The sequence below is a fragment of the Macrotis lagotis genome, chromosome 5, assembly GCF_037893015.1.
Source record: "Macrotis lagotis isolate mMagLag1 chromosome 5, bilby.v1.9.chrom.fasta, whole genome shotgun sequence".
NCBI classification, from domain to species: Eukaryota; Metazoa; Chordata; class Mammalia; order Peramelemorphia; family Peramelidae; genus Macrotis; species Macrotis lagotis.
Genome location: NC_133662.1, coordinates 157,662,591 through 157,687,788, shown reverse-complemented (window position 1 = coordinate 157,687,788; position 25,198 = coordinate 157,662,591). Strand labels below are relative to the sequence as shown.

At 34.7% G+C, this 25,198-nt stretch overlaps 1 protein-coding gene across 3 annotated transcripts in view; it reads right to left on the bottom strand.

Annotated features, from left to right (window-relative positions):
• Positions 1–25,198, bottom strand: part of LOC141488055 (utrophin-like) — a 222,812-nt gene that overhangs the window by 52,096 nt on the left and 145,518 nt on the right. For all 3 annotated transcript variants that reach the window (XM_074187770.1, XM_074187772.1, XM_074187769.1), the window contains one exon: positions 10,289–10,350. In XM_074187770.1, coding sequence (XP_074043871.1) covers positions 10,289–10,350 — 62 coding nt within the window. The remainder of the gene's footprint in view (positions 1–10,288; positions 10,351–25,198) is intronic.

The following is a 25,198-nucleotide window of genomic DNA, read 5'->3' as shown; positions in this document are numbered from 1 at the left end:
ATTTTTCAATGATTATAGAATAGTTCATTTGCTTTTAAAGGTTCCTGGCAATTTTATGTCACTCTTAAAGGTGCCACTAGATGGATTGTGACTGGGTAAAGTAATTAGTTAATTTATTTAAAGTTAAACTCAGTAAAAAAAAAAATCATTGGGCAGCTAGGTGATGCAGTGGATAGAGTACTGGCCCTGGAGTCAGGAGTACCTGAGTTCAAATCCGGCCTCAGACACTTAATAATTACCTAACCGTGTGGTCTTGGGCAAGCCACTTAACCCCATTGCCTTAGAAAATCTAAAAAAAAATCATTAATAGATCTAATAGAACTCTGAAAGCTCTACATTATATTATAAACATTACAGTGAGTCAGCCTATAATAGTGAAAGGAAATTTTCTTTCACTATCTTCCTAACAGAAATGGCACATTGAGAACAAAAGAATTCATGGGTACCTTGGTGCTATTCATTCCATAGTGTAGCTCTATAGACCTCAATTCGCTTATATTATCATAAATTTTCAGTTACCACAGACCCTGCTCCTGCAGAGTTCCATTTTCTCTGTAAATGTTCAATATTTTTATTTCTAGAAAGCTTTTTAATTATTCCATCCACAGATGTTTCAAATGTTTTCAAATATGGGGATATTATTAATCTAAGTACCATAATCTAGCAAATGTTGTCCTCATTAACAGATAAACAGCACTGAGCTGCCAAAGGATTGAAAATTACCAATGAGTCAATGGAGAAATGTATGGTATGTGTTAACACACAATAGGAAACTACAAAAACTAGAATAAAGTCTATTGACTTTTTTTGTTTTGAATGTATAAATGAAAATAGAAGATAATCAGTGGGCATAGCCTCATAGCCTAGTATCTTCATAAGGTCAAAAGAATTTATATCCCAAGAAGGTCCCCTGTATATTTAATGAAACCTCCAAAGTAAACATGAAAAAATTGTACAAAATAAGAAAGCATGAATTGATTGATATCTGCATCATTAAAAGGAATAACAATATTGACAGGATCATAGATCCTGTCTCAGTACTCAACTGAAATTCTTAAAATATAAGTGTTTCATTTTCTGTTTGTATGTATCCCAGTGACCACCCCTGTTCATTTAGTATAGATGTTGTTTAATAAATACTGGTTCCAAAATAACTGGGTGACTAAATAAATTAATTCCAACTAAAATTAATTACTTTTGAAAACGCACATCTTTTCACATTCACTTCCTTCTCTTTTGCCATCTCCCCTTTTCAGGGATAACTTCAAAAATTCCTAAGAAGGACTCTGCCATTTGGACTCCCTAACTATGCCAAATGAACAGTGCTGAAAACGTGCCAAGGAAAATGAAGGTTGAAAGTCAAATGAGATTTCTTAACAGGCAAGCAATGGAGTCTTCAGTGCCTCCCTTGGGTGACAAGCCTACTAACAAACTAAACAATTTTTAATTAGAATGCACAAAACATTTAAGAATATTCAAGCAAAGGAATAAAATGGGACTAATGAATCAAGAGTTTTTCCATCTCAAAACTTAGAATTTAAATGCTGAACAGACCCATGCACCATAATTTTGGAATATATGAATTTTGGCATTAAGAAGATCCATTATAGTTTGGAAAATGTTAATGCTTCACAACAATATTTAGCTATTTCTTTAAAATAGAGGAAGAGCAGCCAAATTTATTTTAAAACCATAGATATTGCCCAAATGCCTTGGGATAACAGTTCACTGGCATTCATATTGCAAATTTAAGTTTTAAAGACATTTTACATACATTGTATCTCATTTAAACATTATAACAATGCTTTGAGACAGGTAATGTATGAATTATAGTATTAGATAAATATCAGATATTATTATTCCCCCCATTTTTCAAAGGAGAAAACAAAGGTGTGGGGATCTAATTTCCTAGAATAAATTATTTATTTTAGGGTTCTGACAATTCTGGAAAGGTTCAAATGCTATGTTGTCACACAGTGTATAATTTTTTCCTTTTTTATTGGGGGTGGGGGAAGGAAAGCAATCAGACCTAAGTGACTTGTCCACAGCCATTCAACTACTAAGAGTCGAAGATTGCATTTGAACTCAGGTCTTCCTGTTTCCAAGGCAACATACTCTACTCTCTATGACACCTAGCTGCCCCCACACATTGTATTCTTAAAATTCTTTTAAGATAATCAAGCTATTGGGGCAGCTAGGTGGCTTAGTGGATAAAGCACTGGCCCTGGAGTCAAGATTACCTGGGTTCAAATCCAGTCTCAGACACTTAATAATTACCTAGCTGTGTGGCCTTGGGCAAGCCACTTAACCTCGTTTGCCTTGCAAAAAAAAAAAGATAATCAAGCTATAAAATATAGTGAAGGCAATGTAGTACTAAGGGAATTTATTACTCTTCTGTTAAACATTCACTTGAATCACAGCGCACATATGATTATTTGTAGTAGTAATAAAAGACAATGGGAACAAAAATTGCCGAAAGTCTAGTAATGAAAATCACACTTTATTGAATAATTTTAAAATATTCTACTTAATTTTTCATTGGACTAGTTTTCACTTTTATCTTCCTTTTCTTCAGTCAACAGTATTCTCTTAGTTATTTACTATATGCCAGAAATGTAGGAGATAGGATGAAAGGCAAAAACATGGTACCAGCAACCTTATTCTGTTGAGACAGAGAGTAAGCAAAACTTTGTATAAACAAATATATATATATATATATATATATATATATATATGTTATAAATTGAAGGTCAACTCAAAAAGAAGGTCAAAGGACAAGGACAAAGAAAGGTCTCCTAAAATAGGTGAAATTTAAGCTAAATCTTGGAATATTATTCATATCATAGCATGTTGCCAGTACAAAGGCAGGAAAGATGGCACATTATAGCCAAAGAAGAGCAAACAGGTCAGTATTACTGGTTCACAGAGTTTGTAGAGAAAGGCAAATTATGACAAGACTAGAAAGGCAGTTAGAGACTGGGAAGCAAAGGGCTCTAAATGTTAGACAGAGGATTTTATTTTTTATTCTTCAGGCAACTGAGTTACAGGGGCTCACTGAGCAGGATATAACATGAAACTTAAACTTAGTAAAATCAGCCTTGTATGTGAGTCAGAACCGAGGAAGTTGGGATATCAGTAAAGGCTAGAGTCATAGTTCAGCTAAATAATGATGATGGCCCAAATTACAGTTGTTTATGACTAGAGAGATGGTTATGGATACAAGAAATATCATGAAGGTAAAAAATGAAAATACTTAGTAATGGGTTAGAAATATAGGGGGAAGAACAGTGAGGAGCTGAGGATGAAAATGAAGTTGGAAACCTGGAAGCCTAGGAGGATCATGGTGTCTTCACATGGATTAAGAAAATTAGGAAGAGGGGACAGTTGGGGGGGGGGGGGTTGAATTAAATCTTTACCTTTTCCCTAACTCTCTGATGTAATTATCAAGTGGCAAATGACAAATATACAGGTTATTAAATAGAATAACCCAGAGGCATCTAGGTGGTGCAGTGGATAGAACACCAGTCCTGGAGTCCGGAGGACTTGAATTCAAATCAGAGCTCAGATACTAAATCCTTACTAGCTATGTGAGTGGTCAAGTCACTTAATCCCCATTGCCTCACCCTCCCTCCCAAAAAAAGAAGAAGAATCCAGAGTTTCATATAATTTCTCCAAGCATGTAATAGGCATCCTTATCAATCAATGGAATTTTTCATGACTTTGAAAAACATTTCTATAAAGACAAAATTGTAAAAGTCTACCTATGGATAAGATATATTCAAGAGCCAAATGCATTTGAAGCCAATATTCATTCCTTATTCAAATGTAAAATTCTGTTCCCTATCACAGAGTAATTTATCATAAAAAAACTAAGTCTTCCATAAAACTTTCCCTTACTAATTAAGAGAAAGATAATGAACTTTTTTCCCTTACATAACTGTAGACAATACAATTTTCTCCAGGAAATGTTAACACTTATATATCATCAAAAATATTTATTTTAAGATACTTTCATTTCTTTAATTTTTGTTTAATGCCATATGTATATTTGTAAATTTCATCCAATTTATAACAGAAGATGCCAAATTTTATGGAGAATTTTTTATTAGTTTGTATTGGCTTCAGACAGTACTAAAAGAACTTGGTCCTTAAGCATTATTAATAGAGAAATTTGATAAAAATTTATCAAATTCTATAGCCTGGCTGAAAAGAAGACAATCTCAGTTTATTTTTTCCCCAAGAAAAAAATATTGAAAATAAATATCATTATCTTAAGGAAAGCAGAGAGTCTGCCCATTTTGGCAGACAGAATAGGAATTCTTACATTAATCCCTAAATACCAGTGTAATAATGATGATGTTTGTCCTTCATTCTAGAAGAAGATCATCACATGAAGAGAAGTGATGCCAAATCAAGTATATGAATTGGATTTGAGTGATGGGAGGAAGTCCTAAGTCATCAGCCTCACTTTCTCCTCCAGAGCCATCTGGGTACAGTTTCCAGATATGAATCATGATGACTGGAGGTGGTCCTGGATGTGAGGTAATCAGGGTTAAGTAACTTGCTCAAGGTCACACAGCTTGTGTCAGTTGTCTGAGGCTGGATTTGAACTCTTCTCCTCTGGAGTCCAAGGTCAGTGCTCTATCCACAGTGCACCTTAGCTGCCCTAATACTCAGTGTAGCAGCACATTGAAACTCATATTTCTAATGGCTAAACTCATATTTCATAGAGAGAACTCACATTTCTCAAAGAGGAAAGAAAAGCTGTTGCCTAACAACGATGTCTTGTCATTATGTATTATAATAATGTAAATGTAAATAATTATACCCATTTGAAAAGCTTACAATGACACCCCCCAATTACGAGTACTACAGTAAGATAGATATTAATGAATAAAGGAAATCTAATGAAGTTTAAGAGACTATCTTGTGTCTTATTCTACATTATTAAAATTCTCCCTTTTTCTTAATCTAAAGTCTCAGAATGTGGGATTTATGAGATTTTGAGCTTTTTGTATTTGGACAATTATTTCAATATAACTGATTTTCTTTGTAATTTTAAGTGTTTGGTTTTATACATTTAAATCCATTAATCTGAGAAGCATAGCCACAAGTTTCACCAGTCTGCCAAAGAAATCCATGAAAGAAAAAGGTAGAATCCCTGTGACATTAGACTAGGTAAAATTAAACTCTCCCTTCACCTCTACTCAGAGAAGTATTTGAAACGGCTAATGGAGCTCACTGTGCAACATTAAGAGAAAATTTTTTCTGAGGTCATACTCCCTTTTCCAATTAAACCTAAAGGAAGGCTGATATTGTCTTTTGTTGTTGTTGTTGTTGTTGTTTTAGCAAGGCAATGGGGTTAAGTGCCTGGGTAATTATTAAGTGTCTGAGGCCAAATTTGAACTCAGGCCCTCCTGACTCTAGGACCAGTGTGCTATCCACTATATCACATAGTCATACCTGATATTATCTTTTCAAAAAATATGCATGCACAATTGTGATTTAAAAACCCAGACTAAAGCTATTTCTTACATGAATTTTCTGTCATTTGAGGCAGAAAATTTCACATGGTTCATGAAGCAATGTTTTCTTCTTTTTTCTGAAAGGTTATCTGTCATTCAGTTCAACAATTTATTAAGTGAATTTCTTTGGTACCTTTGGGCAGCATTTTGTTTACTTGGTTTTTGTATATTAGGGGGTTGTATTTTTGCTTTGTTTTAAAGAAATGACTTGACAGTGACTAAACAAATCTAAAGGAACATGCCTTGTGAAGACTCAGACACGCTGCCCCTATGGTCAACAGACCCTAGATTCTATTAGAAGGAAAAGAATGAAAGCTGAAATTAGCTATAAAAATACTTCATTTTGTGGCAGCTAGGTGGCGCAGTGGATAGAGCACTGGCCCTGGAGTCAGGAGTACCTGGGTTCAAATCAGTCCTCAAACACTTAACAATTACCTAGCTGTGTGGCCTTGGGCAAGCCACTTAACCCCCTTGCCTTGCAAAAATAAAACCTTAAAAAATATATATTTTATTTCTCACAATTCTCCAAACTCTACACAGAAATCCATTAACAAAAAACTCTGGAATTTCCTTTCCTCAGTAAAGGAAAATAAAGATACCTGAGGGGGAAAAGTAATCTAGTAATTGGGATAATGTTCTTTGCCTAATACAAAAGACCCACAGTATTAGTGATATAATATACATCATAATGCAGCATAGAACATCCAGAACCATCTCTAGTCATATACTATTCATATCTGTTCATTGGACCCAGATGGCTCTGAAGGAGAAAATAAAGTTGATGACTTAGTACAGATCCCCTCACTGAAACCCACTTCACTTGCTTGTCATGGTATCACCTCTCATATGCCATGGCATTTTTTGAGAATGAAGGGCAAACATTATCATCATCATCAACACAGTACTTAGTACATGGTGAGCATTTAATACATGTTTCACCTCTCCAAAATACAGTTTTAAAATTTCTAATTCATACTCATCTCTTTTATTATATTAGATTACAGTTTATTTTATATTTTCTTATATTATACTTTTTTCCTTCCTTTTCTATCATATCTGTCCCCTTTCTTTAATTTCCCATATCTATCTGTTAAAAGACACTATTCTAAATTGGGTCAAGAGGAATAATGCCCAGAACAAGAGGAACAATACTTCTGCTATGATTTGCTCTATATTCAGTCATGAGCACCAAGTTTCGACAGATAATCTATGATGTCCTAGGACAAGATGGTGACTGAAGCTGAGCTGTAGTTTTTGCTCTTAGAGCAAATGGAATATGATTTGAAATCATTCCCACATCCCCAGACATCATAAGTTTTCTTAACTACAAATGAGTTGAACATCAGGATTTTCCTTATTGTTAAGACAGGGCAAAAGAACTGAGGAAGCATATCCCAAGGGACAGTGCTGATTATGATCTCTAAATTTCATGCTCTAGTCAAAGGCCCATTTCTTCTGTCCTAGTTATGGTTCTCTTGCAAGGACTGGAAAATGGGAGGAATGAGGAATGTGGAAAGTTTATAATTGAGAAGAAAAAAGATTTAGAAGAAAAAGGATAAAATAAATGATTTACAACTCTATAAAAAAGATATAAGAAAAAAGACATTGGACTTGATATTCTTTGCCCAACAGACCAGAATTGGGACCAATGTTACATAAAAGGTAGAATTAGGTATAATAAAAGATAAAGCTTCCTAAGAAATGGAGGTCAAATAAGTTAGATAAGATGATCCTGGAAGTAGGGGTCCAGTTTGCACTTTTTGCCCCTTGGAATTTTCAACCCAAGGCTGGATGACCACTTACTGGAAATCTTAGGTTTTTGCAAGGCAAATAGGGTTAAATGGCTTGCCCAAGGCCACACAGCTAGGTAATTATTAAGTGTCTGAGGGAGGATTTGAACCCAGGTACTCCTGACTCCAAGGCCAGTGCTTTATCCACTATGCCACCTAGCCGCCCCCTACTTACTGGAAATCTTAAAAGAAATCATCAGGTTCTAGTCGGACCTGATGGCCTCTAAGAGACTTTCTACTTCATAGATTCTATGATAATTCATCAATAAACATTTATTAAGTGACTCCTATATAGAAGACACTGTGTTAAGCTCTCAGGATACCAAGAAAGGCAACAAAAAGTCCATCTCTTCAAGAAGTTCTCAATCTAACAAAGAAGACAACATGCAAACAACTAGAACAAAAAAGTAAGGAACTGGGCCTGGGAAGATAACTGTATACTAAATAAAAATGGGAACTTTAAAAGGGAGAAGGTTTGCAAGGAAAGATGATTAGTTCAGTTTTAGACATGTTGAGTTTAAGATGGCTATAGGACATTCAGTTTAAGATATGACAGCTTAAGCAATTCTTAATATATCTGCAATGAAACGAAGATATGTTCTTTCAGACTTATTTTAAAAACTGGGAAAATTCTTTTCAATGATTATATTGGGTCCCTAAAAAACAATCTCTTTTTACCAACTTGTTCCAAAAAAAAGAGTAATCCTACCTGAGCCAATCTCCCTTGCATATGGACAGTTACTGTATTTTTTTATCATGCTTTATCAGACAGGACCTAGCAAGAGATCATGCAGCCTCAAAAGCCAAACTACTTCAGAATACAAATTACCTTAGCTCTTACTACTTACTACAAAGATGCATGAAAGGCAACTTTCCAATTAAATAATTTCTTTAATATTTATGCAGACCACCATACTTTTTATTTTTGTAAGAGTTTTTCACAACCTCCAAAAAGCCCTAATCCCTCCCCCATGAGGGTGAAAATCTAGTCACATTAGAAACAGTCCTGGAGCAGGGTTAGCCTGATGAAACATCCCAGGATTCTACAGACCCCAGCAGTTCAACTCCAAGCAGGACCTGGAACTGTCCATTTGCTGCAAAGTACCACTTTCGCCTTTTGATAAGCAAATCAACATTAAATTTGCAACAGTGGAGGACAAGAAGACTGTAACTACCTTAGGGCCCCATTAAGAACTTCAATGATTCTGAAATTTAAGCTGTCAGACTAAAAGAACTTATCTAAACCACCCCTCTCTCTCTTTCTGTTCCTTCCAAAATTCCAATTCCCCCTTCCATTACATCCCATTCTATTATTAACAACTGCCCTTTATATTAGATCTATGGCCTCTGGCCACTCCCATCTCTCAGCCATTACCTTTGTCATAAAAGAATTTTAAGCTAGCCACTATTTTGCCTGAGAGAGCACTTTACATAATTGGCTAAAGCCTTTTGAATTTAGCTGACACAACTAACTTTAGATCTGCAGTTACCTGATCATTTCCAGTGGTATGTTTGCAAAATTCCAGCTGAACTATTTACTGATATGTAGATCTTCTTCATTTATCTTTGATAAGTAAATCTTTACCTTCCCTTTTGCCCACAGTAAAAATTCCAATTTATTCATCTGGTCTTGTCCTAGCTAAGATATCTGAAAAGACTATAAGTGGTGTGATTTACTCTACACATAGATTAAACCAGTAATAAAATGTCTCTGAGATTCACAATTATGATTGGCAGCACTATTTATCAAAAAAAATGCCTGATAATTTATATCACATAGATTTAATTTAATACTTAAATTTTTTTCTCACACCCATCCCCCTTGAGACAGATTTTCTTGCTTTTCTCTTTACATCTCTACCACCTAGCCCAGTGACTGGCACATACCAATCAATTAACAAATCTCTGCTGAATTGAATTGAATGCTAGATCTTGCAATTTGGTATTCTATATTCCTTAGAATTTAGATAATAAATGAGGAAATGCCATGCCATATGATGGTAATGGATCAAAATTCTATTAGAATTAAAATAGTTTTTGAACAAGTCTTTTTTTAACCCAATTTTTATTGTTATCATTTAATAAAAACAAAACAACCATCCCTGGCTAAGAGATTCTTTATATATCCTCACCTCTCTCAGATTAGAGGTTTGGATGGTATGGTAAAAATCAAATTCCTCCAATGCCTTCCTTTATAAAGGATAAAAACTAGACTTTTGGGCTCACTCCACCCTGCATCTGTTGCTTTGTCTGGCTTCAATTCCACCCAACAAGATGCCTCACATTGAATACATTTAATATTGACCCTCATCCCTTTTCCTATCTCCATTTGTGTGTTGTCTCTCCCAGTTTCACGTAAGGTCTTCAAGGGCGGTGTCTGTCATTTTTTTTTAATTGATTGCATCCTCAGCACTTAGCATAGTGCCTGGCAAATAGCAGTGCTTAATAAGTATTTATTGGATTGGATTGAATGTTGTAGGCAATAAGAGGTACTAGAAAATGCCAAAATTGAAGTGAAAAGTACAACAACAAAAAAAGTCACATAGCACATTATTTTCCTACCCAGAGCTAGAATTAAATTCATTAATATTAGCTGAATAGGATAGAAATAATCTCCTCATGATGGTTCTGTCATTCTAAGTGGACAATGCTGAAACAATACTATTATAGCTAAGTGTTCAAAGCATCATTTTCCAATTGTAAAATGTTTGTTAAATATCCCAAGGAATCCAAAAAGTCAGAAACAGTTAATCTTTGATATGCAGAAAACACTAAAATAAATAGAATCATGCAAACTGAAAACTCCATTAAACATTTTTCTTTTTTAAAGATATGTACAAAGATTATAAATTGCCAACTTTTGCCTAAACTTTATCTTTTAAACTTTATCATTCTACTAGGGTGACTAATTTGGCGTAACATAATTTCCAGCACTTTCTAACCACCACAGAATTTTTCAAAGTTAATTATTACCTTTGAAAATCGAGAGTTTATCCATTTGGTAAAGGTTTTCTTCTGAACATCATTGTGCTCATCTGAAAGAAAAAAAAAAAGAGGAAGGATGAGAATTTGTGCCATTGGTTAAGGTACTAAAGATGATTATCTCTATCCTGGGGAGTTTTAAATTGTCCTATTAGCAAAACTCATGAAGCATAATGATCCAAGTCTAATGAACAGTGTGATAACTGAAAAGTGAATCATTTATGGAGTCCAATTTTACTAAGATATCTCATAGAGTTACATTCACCTCTCCCTCAGGGATCAGTCTTAAGCCTGTGAGTAACTGGATCCAGAAACTGTGACCTTTAATGTGGGTATTCTCTGTGAATGATTCAAATGAAAACAATCTGGTTCTCCATTTTTGTAAACATAACTACAGGACTACAGGACATAAAGTTTCAATATAATAAAGAATTTTCTTTTGCTCCACCATTCCATTAGTAAGTTTTAAAACTTCAATTCAATAGAAATGTTTGCCTTCTTCTAGTAGAGGACTCCATTTCAAAAAAAAGCAATATAGAATTTATAAATCTGCAACTGTATGTAAAAAGTATAAAGAAACAAGATAATTTATAGCATTACACAGGAAGAGGGAGTAGAAAAAATATCATTAAAAAGATTTTCTTTTTTGACAACAAACTTTTCTAAGCTAACTGTGGAAATGTTTGTTCTAAATTTTGTGGGTCATCTTATAGACTTTGATTTCCTTTCAACTAAAGGAAATGAACATCTCTGCATCCTGGTGAGGAAAAAGGGTTTAATGAATTGAGCACAACACTATTTATACAGAATACAAGTTCTCATCTTGATTCTGCTACCAGCTAAGTGGCCTTGAAAAAAAAATTTAGTTATTTGCTACCCCTAATGAACTTTAAAAGATGATCTGTACATATTTCTAACAACTTTACATTTAAAAATACTAAGTGATAAAGTAACCTTATAGATCACAGAATATTAAAATTAGGAAGAACTTTTTAAAGTTAATAAAGATCGGGGCAGCTAGGTGGCATAGTGGATAGAGCACTGGCCTTGGAGTCAGGAGTACCTGAGTTCAAATCCGGCCTCAGACACTTAATAATTACCTAGCCATGTGGCCTTGGGCAAGCCACTTAACTCCTTTGCCTTGCAAAAGCTAAAAAGAAAAAAAAATCATAAAGATAATAAAGATCAATTCCAAATGCCCTCATTTTATATAGAGAAATGAGTATCACCTTTTAAGTCTGCCTCATTTTACTTCTCTTTAGGAGATAGAACAACCCACCATACAGAAATAGACTGGGAATAAAATTCTACACACTCCTCCTCTCCCCATGTTTGCTCAAAGCAAGCAAGATAACTGCTTATCTGTTAAAGTCAACCCAGTTGCTAACAATTCCTAAAGCCATCATTATCAGAAGAAAGAGAGGAAGACAATCCCTCCTAGTATAAAGGTGCCACCAGGCTTTCAAAGGATTCCTTTTATACTTCTCAGGTTCTTTGTGATACTTTGAGCTAAGAATTTACATTTCCAAAGATAATTTGATTTTTAAATGTGGAAACCACTCATAGATAGCAAGCCTATAAAACAAAAATAAAATCATCTAGTGACCCTGACCATATTGTACCCTGGGTAAGACCAAGACAGTGAAATTTTTGGCAGGTATTACCAAATGCATGAATAAATAAAACCTTTGCATTACTCTTATGCTCTGCAAAGCACTGTAATAGTAAAGTAATACAGCCCCTGTTCTCCTTTGATTCACTTTCTAATGAGACACAATATATAGAAGGTTTCAGCAGCAAATTAGATAGAAAGTTCCATGAACCTGACATTGCTATGGATTTTGGTGGCAAGAAGTTTCTTTTTTGGAGTCTTCAGTTTGGGTGACTGAAGCAACTGTTCAAACAGTTGCTAACGTTGTATCTCCAAAGGGATTGCCTCTGAGGACAATGGTTGGGGGCTCTGAGCTGGAAGGTTTAATATTTCCAAGAATCTTCAGTTCAAGGTCCTAGATTGTCTCCATTAAGAAATGATCTGACCATGACTTTGCTCTTTGGAATCTCACTGTTCAAAAACCTTCAAAAATTCTCTATTTCTTCTAGGATAAAATATACACTCCTTAGTCTAGCATTTAAGGACCTCCAAAATCTAATTGCAGCTTTTCCATTAACAAACCATATCTCTATTGCTCAAGAACCAGCCTACCTCAACGTGGAAAAGTTTTTAAAGGATTGTAAAAGAAAAAAAAGTTGGCATATTATCAGTGGAGAATATACCACTATGGTATATCACCATAAATCACAGATCACCAAAAGTTAAGTATTGAAGAAAAATAATTACCATATTATCATTAACTTCATAAAATAGCAGCTATATAGACTTTTATTTACATGATCTTTTTAACAGCCATCATTTCATTTGATTCTCAACAACACAATTAAGTTAGAAGATAAGATAAATAAATAGAAAGATTTCATTGAGGAGAAAGTAAGTGAAGAAGATATTGTCAGTATGATATGAGCAAAGATGGTAAAAAAAAAAGTACTGGTATATACTCATGTAATGATGACTAATCCCTGGCTAAGCACAGGGAAAGGGATAAGTACATATAAAAAGGCTGATGGAGGTAAAAAATGCCAAAATATAGAATCAACAAATTGGGATCATTGAAGATTTTCACATATAGAAATTATATTATCAAAGTTGTACATTATTAAAAATTGATTTGAAGGATGAAAGATATGAAAAGATATGAAAAACTGGAGACAACAACATTAGAGTTTAAGCATAAAGTGAATAAGATTTGCACTAGGTTAGCTTCATTGAGCTCTGAAAGAAGGAAGTGGATGCAAGATATATTATAAAGGTAAAATGAACAGGATGATGAAGCAACTGACAATTAATGAAGTAAGAGATAGAGAAGAGATGAATAAAACTATAAGAGTGAAGACTAGGAAGATAGTGCTAGTATCCACAGAAATAGTAACTTCAAAAGTTTCTCCTATTCTGGATTTCTCCTCATTTTACATATTCAACCCATTGCCAAATATAATGATTTCTACCTTCACAATATATATCACATCTAACTCCTTCTTTCCCATCATCTTTCCTTTTAGACCCTTATCACATTTGGTCAAGACTATTTTAATCCCTTATGGTCCTCAACCTCAAGTATTATATCTACCACACAATTGCCTCAAGACTCCCCTATTCAATAAACTCCAGGGGTTCACTGCCTTAACTGAAGGGACAAATTAAAATCCTTTATAAGGAACTTAGACTTTCACAACCTGGCCCCAACCTACCTTTCCAGTTGGCTTATTACACAATACTCCCTTTCACATATTATATGGTCCAGTCAAACCAGCTTTCTTGCTATTTTCTCCTAAACAATACACCATCTTGTCATCTGTGTTTGTGCAATCAATCCCCTACAACTGGAACGCACCCTCTGCTTACCTCCACCTCTCAAAAATCCTTGTTTCATTCAAGACTAAATCATATTAATCACCTTCTACAAAAGGTTTTTCCTGATCCCTCACTTACTTCTGTTCTTCCCTCCATGTCGTTTTCCATTCCATATAGACTATCACATATGTATATGCACATACACACACACACACACACACACACACGCTGCACATCTATAAACCTATCTGGATCCTGTCTCCTCTGACAGAATGAAAATTTCTTCAGTCAATGAAATGTTTCAGTTCTTTTTTTTTTTTTTTTACTGCAGGGCAAAGCACAGTAACTGACACATAGTAGGTATTTAATAAATACACACTGATTTACTAATAATTCCCCCTATAATTCTAGACTAAACTATTCCTCAATCTCATCTCTATAAAACACCTCAATAGTTATTGGGGAAATAAAAAAACGGTAGTGTTTGTTCATTATTCTTCCCTAGAATATACTCTTGCCATATTTCTTCTTAAAATTCTTCATTTCCTTCAAAGTCTACCTTAGTTGATACATTCTTAATGAAACTAAGAGTGTCTTCTCATAGTTTCTTTGATGCAATCAGGGTTGAGTGACTTGCGCAGGGTGTCACAACCAATAAGTCTCTGAGTTCTGATTTGAACTCAGGTCCTCCTAAATCCAGGGCTGGTGCTCTATTCACTAGAGCAGCAATCTATCCCTTTTCATATTTTCTTATACTATCTGGATCTCCCTCTTTTACTTTAATCACATTCTACTTTCTGTAATACTTATTCATTATAACTTACAAACAGAAGAAAAATTAAACAATAATAAAAAGAAAAAGAAAACAAAGAAAGATTAAATACAATAGGTTTGATTGGTATTGGAATTTTTTGTTTTGTTTTAATTTTGGTTTATGCGTTTTGGTTTTTACATCAAGGACAATGGAACTACCAAATGTGGATTCTGATAACACAGTAGCCAAGGTGGTTTCAGAGGAGTAGAAATGGCACCAAGTAGAACAATGATAATAAAAGAACTTGGATTAGATTAAATATATACAAAGAGGATTCCTGCTGGAGGTGATACAATTATGAGGACACTGATGAATTGAGTTACAAAATATCTAAAAGCAGGGAAAATACCAAAAAGATGGGAAAAAATCTTGGACTTCCAAAGAAAAACGAAAATTCTCCCAAATATACATGATGTTCTTTATAATGGCCATCTGCTATTTTTTGCCATTTGTTTTCTAAGAGGATCAATGACATCATGAGTGATGTCTTGACTTGAACTTACACATTGAATTAGATTTAAGTGAGGCAGAGTTGTACACAGTCATCAGTCTCACTCTGTCTACCAGAGTCATTGGAATCCAGTGGTAAGCCAAAAATAAAGTCAACTGGAAATGGCCTGGGATACAGTAAATGACTTTTCATCAATGGTGTCTTGACCAAGCTCTGATCATTCCATGGTGCCCACTTCAACTACTTATGTAGCCATTATAAAAAATTGCTCACCCATTTTGCCAGGGAGGTCTTCACATGCTTGGGATAGACACCTCCCTTACTCATCAATGGGTTTGAGGCTAGTCAGTTGTCCTCAATCTGGTTTGACCAGGATGCTGAATCAGTTTAGTGAGGTTTGACTTCTGCACAAGCTACAGTATCTTGGAGTCATGGGTGAGATTTGGATGAAGGTGAACATCAAAAGTGGATAGGCAGCCCTGAAAAGAACTAAATACTAAATAAACCCCACTATCAGGTGTGCTAGTCCTCCTTGAACACCATATAATCCCCTATGGACATTTATGCATGTATTGAATGAATATATATATATATATATATATATATATATATATATATTATGAGTAGTAGTAAAGAACACAAGGTCTTTGTAAGATATTTAACAAAAAATCAGACATCACCATATCACAACTGAAGAACATTTAAGATTCCATTATGCTTGTTTGTTGATTAAAATAATAACATTCAACTTAATAAGACAAATGGCTTAAAGCCTATTACAATAATGTATCTTCCATCAAGGTATCTTCCATCTATATATTAAGATCATTCAAGATTCACTGAAGACTTAACAGCAGAAATAATCCAATTCAATAAATTTTATAATAAACATCAAACCAGAGATAAGATATTGTAAAACTTTGTTAAAAAATATTCACCACTATGAGAGAGAAGGATCTATTGAAAATGCAGATCAAAAAGACATTCCAAATGGATGATGAGGTCCTCTAGGACAGAAATGTCAAACACTGAAACCCTTTGGATGGGAACCAGGAGAAAGCAAAAGAGCTCAAAGGAGTGACACTTCCTATTAAATATCTTCTATGGTAGGTTGGACAGAGAGTGGTACTTGGGGAGTGGTCAGGGATCTTCCAGTGACAAGCTACATACTGATCCATTCTGTCCTAAGGTGCTGACCCCCAGGTTCAACAAGTCATTTTCTGCCATGCCAGTGTCTAGGCCAAGGTTAAAGTGAAGGGGAAAATGGGGAACAAAATGCAAACAACAGTGACAGGATACAATCAAGGTCAGTTTACATCTCAGCAGCAAACAGCCCTCCACAATGAACAGGATTTTAACAGTGTTAAGGCTACATGATTGTCTATATGATTGCCCTATATCAGCATCACTTCTAATCTCATCACATAGCTGTTAACTCAAGCCTTGATTGATATCACTGTTTCAGGAACCTCTTCTCCAGGTAGAGAATGTCAAACTCCTTTCAATGGCTTCCTTTTTCTCAAACCATTCTATTTTTCAACTGATACTCTTCCTGGTTTAAACTAAAAGAAATAGATGCCTCCTAAACTGATATGTATGTATGTCCTGGTGTCCTCCCTCCCCACTTTCCAGCCTCTTTTTCTCCATTAGATTGTAAGCTTTTTTTTAAGTTGTTTTTTTTTTGCAAGGCAAATGGGGTTAAGTGGCTTGTCCAAGGCCACACAGCTAGGTAATTATTAAGAGTCTGAGGCTGGATTTGAACTCAGGTACTCTATCCACTGTGCCACCTAGCAGCCCGGATTGCAAGCTTCTTGAGGGCTGGGATTATCTCTCTTTTTTATTAACTGTATCCCCAATGTTTAGCACCATAGTCCATAGTGCATATAAAAAGAAATGCTTATCGGATTACCCAGTTGATTTGGCAGGCAGGATGGGATTCTGTTAAGAGGAATTCCAAAACAATGAGATCACCCATCCTTTTGATTATTTAATTGTATTCAATGTCTTGTTTATAATAAGTAAGTTCATTGAAGGAACTGAATGGAAACCAATATTTGAAGGGCAGGAGGGTGAGGACCCAACAAAGGAAAGAGAATTAGTAGGGCCCTTGGAGTCAACAAAGGAACAGGTACCACAAAGCAGAGTTCCATGGGGCCACAGAAATCAAGAAGGATGAAAAGGTCCATGAACAGATCCAAAAACTTGCCATATTACAGTGACTTAGCATTCTAAAAAGAATTCCCTTCCTCCTCTGCATAAATTTCAAGGAAGCCTCCATTTTTACGGAAACTCTCTATACAAATTCAAACTCATAATTACTTAGAAACCTCTAATGACATATTCAGCAGGTCACCTATGATTTCACAAAATTTGCTTCATTCTTACTCCTTTTTCCACCTTCTAGAAGGAGAGTTGGAAATTAAAAGGTCATGGTATAAATATAGCAACTTCATTGAACTGGGTCTGTTACAAATCTATAAAGGTAATTGGAAACTGACTCCTCAAGACACAAAGGAAATAACTGGTACCAAAACAGAATTGCCCTCTAAGAACCTCCTTAATATTAATGATGCTGAGAAGCTGACCTTCCGAAATCAGAAGGACACTGCTAAAAGCACCAGTTCTGGTTTCAGATGTCCTAACATTACTCTATATATATACCTGTATGCCACACATTGCATTTCTTAATCATTCTGGCAGGTGGATTCTAAGTAGTTATCTTTACCAACTGAGAGTCTCCCAGTATAAGGCAGTTCCTATTCACACAAAACACTCTTTCCAATTCTATAATATCAAGAATTCAGAGCACACAAAAGTCCAAAATCACTGCTATTCTACTACTTTTAAAAGTATTGGGTTTATGCCATTAATTCTGAGCTATTACTCTTGACTCACAGAACATATTATTGAAAAATTGAATTTGCAGACATGTTTAGGGCCTGAAGTAGTTCTTATCAAGTTCTGGTTTCCTAAGGACTTTTACTTTCCTATGTTTTAGGAAAGTTAACAAATGGGAGACTGCTTGTAGCAATAAAGGAGGCTGGTGACTCAGAGCTTTTTATGTTATCTGAGAATCTAAAGTATACTTGGTTAAATAATCCTTATTGTATCCCTTTATGGGAACTGTATATTTGGAACAAACTTTCCTTTTCCCAAAATTACTACAGAAGTTTACCCATTCAGTAAGCATTTACTAAGAGACTACCATGAGCAAGACTCTAGCATAGGTGCTAGGGACACAAAAACAAAAACCTACTATGCCCTCAATAAGCTTATATTCTACTAGAGGGGAAAATATGCATGTAAATAAGAAAATACAAAAATGTATATAAGTATGTATCTCCATATACATATATACATGTGTAAGTAGTAAATATGGAGAAATTTTGAGTTGAGGGGAATAGATAATAATAAATAATAACATTTAAATAGAGCCCTGAAAAAACTAGTAATTCTAAAAGATAGAGGTGAGGAAGAAAAAGCAATAGAACAGAATGGAAAGGAATGGAACATATGAGGAAGATAAAGTAGGCAATTTAGTTAGAAAACTAACATATTATCGGATGGAATTCCTCAGACTAGTGCATAGCGGATAAAAAAAGGATGGATAAAATTCTAAATCTTCAGAAAACACATTATAATATTCTCATACATATTATAATTGGTGTTGTTTGTCCAACATTCTTGATAAGAAGACCCAGTCGAGGGGCAGCTAGGTGGAGTAGTGGATAAAGCAAGGGCCCTGGAGTCAGGAGTACCTGGGTTCAAATCCAGTCTCAGACACTTAATAATTACCTAGCTGTGTGGCCTTGGGCAAGCCACTTAACCCCATTTGCCTTGCAAAAACCTTTAAAAAAATAAAAAAAAGAAGACCCAGTGGAGTCTCATTGGATCACACACACACACACACACACACACACACACACACACACAAACAAACAAAAATACCACTGAGAATGCAAGAATGTTGTTTTTCCTTCCTTTCTTGTGGTTTTTTTTCTTTCCTCTTACTTCTAAATCCTTTTACAAGATGACTAATATGTAAAAATGTTAAACACAAATGTACAAACACAACTTCTACCAGATTGTTTGTTGCCATGGGGAGGAGAGGATGAAAGAGGGGGTGGTAGAAAACTGAACTCATATATTTTCAAATGAATGAATGTTGAAAAACTACCACTGCATTTAATTGGAAAAATAAAATTAAATTTCAATTAAATTTCACAATGAGAAATCATTAAAATGCCTGGTATTAACATTTACACATTAAATTTTTTACTTTTTCTTTAGACTTTGGATTTCTCAAAATGAGTAACTTCAGTAGAGCTTATTGATCAGACAATTCTTATGATTAAAGATAACAAGAGAAACAAATATAAAATGGGGGAAATGTGTTCAATTCCTTAAGGATTGGTTTCTTTAAAAAATCCATCTTCAAAATATTTAGTACTCCTTTGACATGTTCACACAAAACCAGGTGCTTCACATTATTGCATAACTTGAATTTTATTTCTAGAACAAGTATTTTTTGTAAGACAGGAAGGAACAACAAAACCACTGGCTAAAACTTTTTAAGAAAACTGGTCTGAAAATGTCTGCAAATCCCTGGTTCAATACAAACCAATGATACTTTTGGCAGGACAACAAATTTTTTTTTAAATTCAAAATCTGAAACCTGGTAGAGAAATTGAATTTGTTGAGAGGGAAGGGGAGGTATTCTGAGGGTTTGTGTGTGTGTGTGTGTGTGTGTGTGTGTGTGTTTGTCTGGGTGTGTGTCTGTGTGTGTTTTACAGACAAATGTAGATGTATTAGACACATACACTATATTAAAAACTGTTATATTGTTGAGACATGCTTGGAAACAGTCCTCTAATATATCTCTGCATAGCAATTTGAAAGTACCAAACTGGCGCTAGGTTAATATGGGTTCCATAAAATGCAGATGTCCTGAAGAGAAGTTACTACATTTTAAAAGTCAAGGAGACATGTCTTCTTGGATGATTTAAAAGCAGTGTTGAGTTGATTATAGACTGAACCACAAATGCAAAATTTGATCCACCCCTAGAAAGCAGACATCTTTTTACAAGAGAGATCATTTTAGAAGCCAAGAAGGCAACTCAGACCACACTCAATTATTCATGTTTTGGAAACTATGTTTAAGTTGCCCCAAAATAAAGCTAGTACAAACAACTATGACTTAGTCTTAGCAGCCTCTTCCTCCCTTGCTTCTCTGCTCTCCATATCTGCTGGTCTCTGAATGAATGACCAAGTTACCTTTCAATAAAACAATGGAACATTTTTTCTACCCCTTCATTTCAGGGACACATTAGAATTCAAGAAGAAGCTCCACACCTGATCTAAAAAAATAAATATGTCATAATATGTAATTATTCAATTGTAACACAATAAATTGGAACTTATCTTTAATTTTCAAAGATGTTAAGAAACTTTAATTAAAAGAAATGTGTTGGGGGCAGCTAGGTGGGGTAGTGGATAAAGCACCGGCCCTGGAGTCAGGAGTACCTGGGTTCAAATCTGGTCTCAGACACTTAATAATTACCTAGCTGTGTGGCCTTGGGCAAGCCACTTAACCCCATTTGCCTTGTAAAAAAAAAACCTAAAAAAAAAAAAGAAATGTGTTTTTATAACAATATAGATGAAAAAAGTATTGAACCAATTTCATACATTTCCTTTAAGATAATATAGATACTTCAGAAATTAAAGGTAGTAAACAAATAATTTTTTTCTAACAGAATCTTTTTTTTCCTCTCACAAACTGAGCTATAGAATTTAACCAACAAACACCTACTCACCCTTCCCAAAAATGAAATAGTATTGTAAATGATCACTCAGAAACTAGAATTCTACTGAAAAGTTACTTGCGTAGATCTGGCAAGAATAACAAATGCCTAGTTTAATCTGGTCAGTAAGAGAAGAATTAGTAAAGGTAAGTCAATGAATAAAAAGTTCTAAGACCGCCCACCTAAGAGAGGAAATAATAACACATTTTATGTAAAGAACGTTTGCAAAAATCTGAATTTTTAAAGTGGCAATTTTCTTCTAGATCAATTCTTCTATGTCAATTTAATTTGAAATTAAAAATAAATTGTTAATATTCTACAGCTAAAAATATTCAAAACTAAAGAACTCAAACTCTGAATTCCATCTTTGTAACCTGTATCACAGTATCTTGCACATAGTAGATTAGATAAATAAATGTTAAGTAGAAAGAATTCCAAGGTGTAAAGATCTGCCCTGAAGTGGTCAAAATTTATACACCCCATTATCCATTTGTGCAAAAGCTATTATAAATAGTAGAATTTTTAAAAGACCTGCGAATTATGATCCATCCTATGAACAACTGCAACTCCATAGGATCTGAGAAGTAATAAGCTCAAGATTAAGACAATGTGAGAATTTGCTCTGATAGTCATTCCATGTTAAAAAGGGTCTTCTTTTTTCTATTCTTATTCAATTTAAAGGGGTAGGGGCAGCAAAATCAATGTTTGTTAGTTGAAATTTTCAATTTTTTAAAAAGTGGGTAGATTTATGAAGCAATGGAGAAATATAAAGTAATTTGTAACTATACCTATTTGGTCATCAAGTTGTAATTTTCACTTGAATTAGTTTATCAGGTTCCTAAACCTATTACCCTCCCTCCACCCCCCAAAGAGATCAAAGAAAGAGAGAAGAGATCCACATATACAAACATATTACTGGGGTTTTCATAATGGGCAAAAAATAAAAAGGGGCTTCCATCAATTAAGAAATGACTGAACAAATTATAGCAATATGAATGTAATGGAATACTAAGCAGTTATTTTGCCACCACCTCAATAGTATACAAACTTCCCAGGTACTGAAGGAGAAGTGACACCAAAGTATGTCTTCACCTACTCTGAACCTGGAATATGCACAAGACTCTGCTACTGAAGTTTGGAAACAATAGGAACTCTGCTCCCTAGGGAAGCTAGAAGTTAACAAGAATAGTATAAACAAACGGGAAGCAATCTAGTGATTCTATATCATTAGAGGTCTGAAAGCAGAGCAACCAGACCTGGCAAACTCTTCACCTTTTCAGTTCTTATACTAAAGCCTTCATGCAAGGACTGCAGGTTTCACATTTGCCTGTCATAAGTATAAAGTGTGACTGAGTCACACCTGAATCCACGGTAATGTTATGAGGGTCTTGAAGGCACCCTAAGTAGTAGAGTCCAAAGAGCATCGGATGTGGGAATCAGGAAGACCTAAGTGTCTTTTACATCATACATTTATGGGTTGGGTTTCCCCACCTGCAAAATGGGTTTAATAAAAGTACTTACTTCATAGGGTTAATGAAGATCAAATGAGATTGTATTATATGTGTATATGCACATGTGTGTTAAAAAGTTACAAATCTTTACAAAAAATCTTCAGCCTGGTATCTAACTGGTGACCCTTACAGGGGGAGAACAAGAAGGACCTTAAATGTGAGGGAATGAAGAACAATATTTAGAAGAGATTTAAATGACTTTGATTTGTCTTCCAAGGATACTCTTTTGGTGGATCTTCCAAGGAAGTTTTAATACTGAGTTGAAGAGGTGGGAGACCTGTCTCAGCAAACTGTGGTTACTATACTTGCATTTAGATTCCTGGGAGGAACCATCCCCAAACCCTCTTAATTCCAGTGTCTTCCCTCTGATAATTTTTTCCTATTTATCCTTTATATAGTTTACTTTGTATATATTATTTGTGCACATGTTGTCTTTCCCATTGGATTGTAAGCCCCCTGTGAGCAGAGACTAGCTTTTGCTTCTTTTTGTATCCCTAGCACTAAGATTTTTAAATCCTCACAGTGAATCCCCACATGAACTGCAACTCTTCAGATAAGGAAAATCTCTGAATCAAGGACCACTTAGATTACCAACCTTTCTGTGAGTAGGGAATAAATAGGTATGCTAATAATTAATATTTCTATAACATGTCAGGGTTTCCAAAGTCATTTCCTTCACAATAAACTTGTGAGGGAAAATGAATGCTCCATAATGCATTGAACCCTTTATATTTCTTCAAAACACACACATACACACACACACACACACACACACACAAACACACACACACGAAGACTTCAAGGATATATAATTTCACAAAATAAAAGAATCTCAAATTTTAGGGCTAGAAAGACCTTAGGAGGCATCTATTCCAACCCATACCCCATTCCCACAAGAAATCCCCACTAATCTGACAAGTAGTTATTCCTCACTGCCTTCATAAGTGTTGTGACTCCCTCCATCAAAATATGCTGCAACCCCCCTCCCATGCCTTAGAAATAGGTCTTCATGAAAAGACCATGAAAAGGTGTAGCCATAAAAATTCATCACAAAATGATCAAATTCCTACAAGCACACAATCAGTTACCAGAGGAAAACGCAAGCCTATCAGCACTTGGGCTCTATTAAAAGCCTTTAAGGACATCCATATCTGAGATGAATAGAACTTCGTTAAAGGTTTTATCTTTCCACAGGAAATATTACAAGTACAACTGCCCTCATACTATATGTGAAAAAAACTGAAACCGAGAATTAAATGACTCATCTAATGTCACAGAACACAGTAAGGAGCAGATTCAAACCTTAAAAGCATGTTCTCAGACTCCAAATTTCAAGTTCTCTTCATTACACCATGCTTTCTATACTATAAAACTATCTAAACAAATTCATGTCACTATTTCCTTGTTTTTGCCCTCTCAAGCAAAGCTCAATTAGCAAAAAGCTCAAAAAGAAATAGTACTAACAGGATACACTTCTAGAATTCAAAGGTTTTTGCAAGAGAATTTATGTAAGTTATTCATCAATGAGGAAAGCAATAGTTACTTCTATTTGAATGTGCTTAATTACCTAAAAGATTAGATAATTTTCTCATGATCATAGAGAAAATATGTATCCAAGGAAGGAACTGAACCCATAGTTTCCTGTCTTCAAGGCTGGCTCTATGTATACTATACCCACCATCTCTTGATTACAAATCAAATATCTATTTTTATGTCTCATAAACGTGGAGTATAAGAACAAAAAAAATGTGAAAATGTCACTTAAAATTATACAATAAAAATTTCTCTTTTTCAGGTAGAAAAAAGGGTTAGGGGAACACAAGAACAATACATACAAATGTCTTCATTAACATCTCAATATATTCTAAACAAAACATAAATACAATATTTCAAAAAACAGAATGGAAAGTTTTGAGTATTTTATCTTTAGTTTAGTTTTGTCTTGTTTTTGTTTTTGTTCTTAACATAGGATCATGACAGGTCAAAAGCAAATTGAAGCTCATGAGACAACTACCATGAGATTGTGAAAGGAAAAAGAGGAAATAAGAGGTAATATTTAATAATTAAAATACCAAAAAGTCAAGTCCATTAAAATTTAACCTTTTTGTCCAAGATAAATATTCATGCTGAGCAAGAACAACAGAATGGAAAAGAACATTCTGTCTCGCCTGGAAAATACAGAAGTAAAAACTTCTTCACAGGAACTCAGAACTCAGAAAAAAAGATATTCTGAGACATAAAATTTTGTTTATGTTCATATAGGACATATTAAGTGTTGTTTCATATGTGTAGACATCAAAAGTTTCAGCAAGAATTGAAGTACTTGAATGTCCCATTTGAAAAAAATACTTCCTCATGTTTAGCATTATAAATATGGATGTTAGAGGCTCAAGAGGAAAGCAGAGAGGAAAAGGTGGGGGTGATGTCTTAACTGGGTGGCACATTGGATAGAAGACTAGGGGAGGACAAGGGAGCTGATGTTCATATATGACTTTAGACACTTGCTAACTATGTGACAATGTGTCATTTAACGTCTGTCTCAGTTTCCTCCCCACCCTGTAAAATGGGGATAATAATAACTCCTTCCCAGAGTGATTGTTAGTATAAAATGATATAATAATTGCAAAATGTTTAGCACAGTAAAAGCATCACATAAATGTGAGTTGTTTTTATCATCATCATATTATTATTATTAATTCTTCATGGGTACCGATATTTTTTAATTTTTTATTTTATTTTGAATTTTTTACAATTTTCCCCTAATCTTGCTTCCCTCCCCCCCCACCCCTGCCAGAAGGCATTCTGTTAGTCTTTACATTGTTTCCATGGTACACATTGATCTAAGTAGAATGTGATGAGAGAGAAATCATATCCTTAAGGAAGAAAAATAAAGTATTGTGTCTCGTTGCTGTACTAAT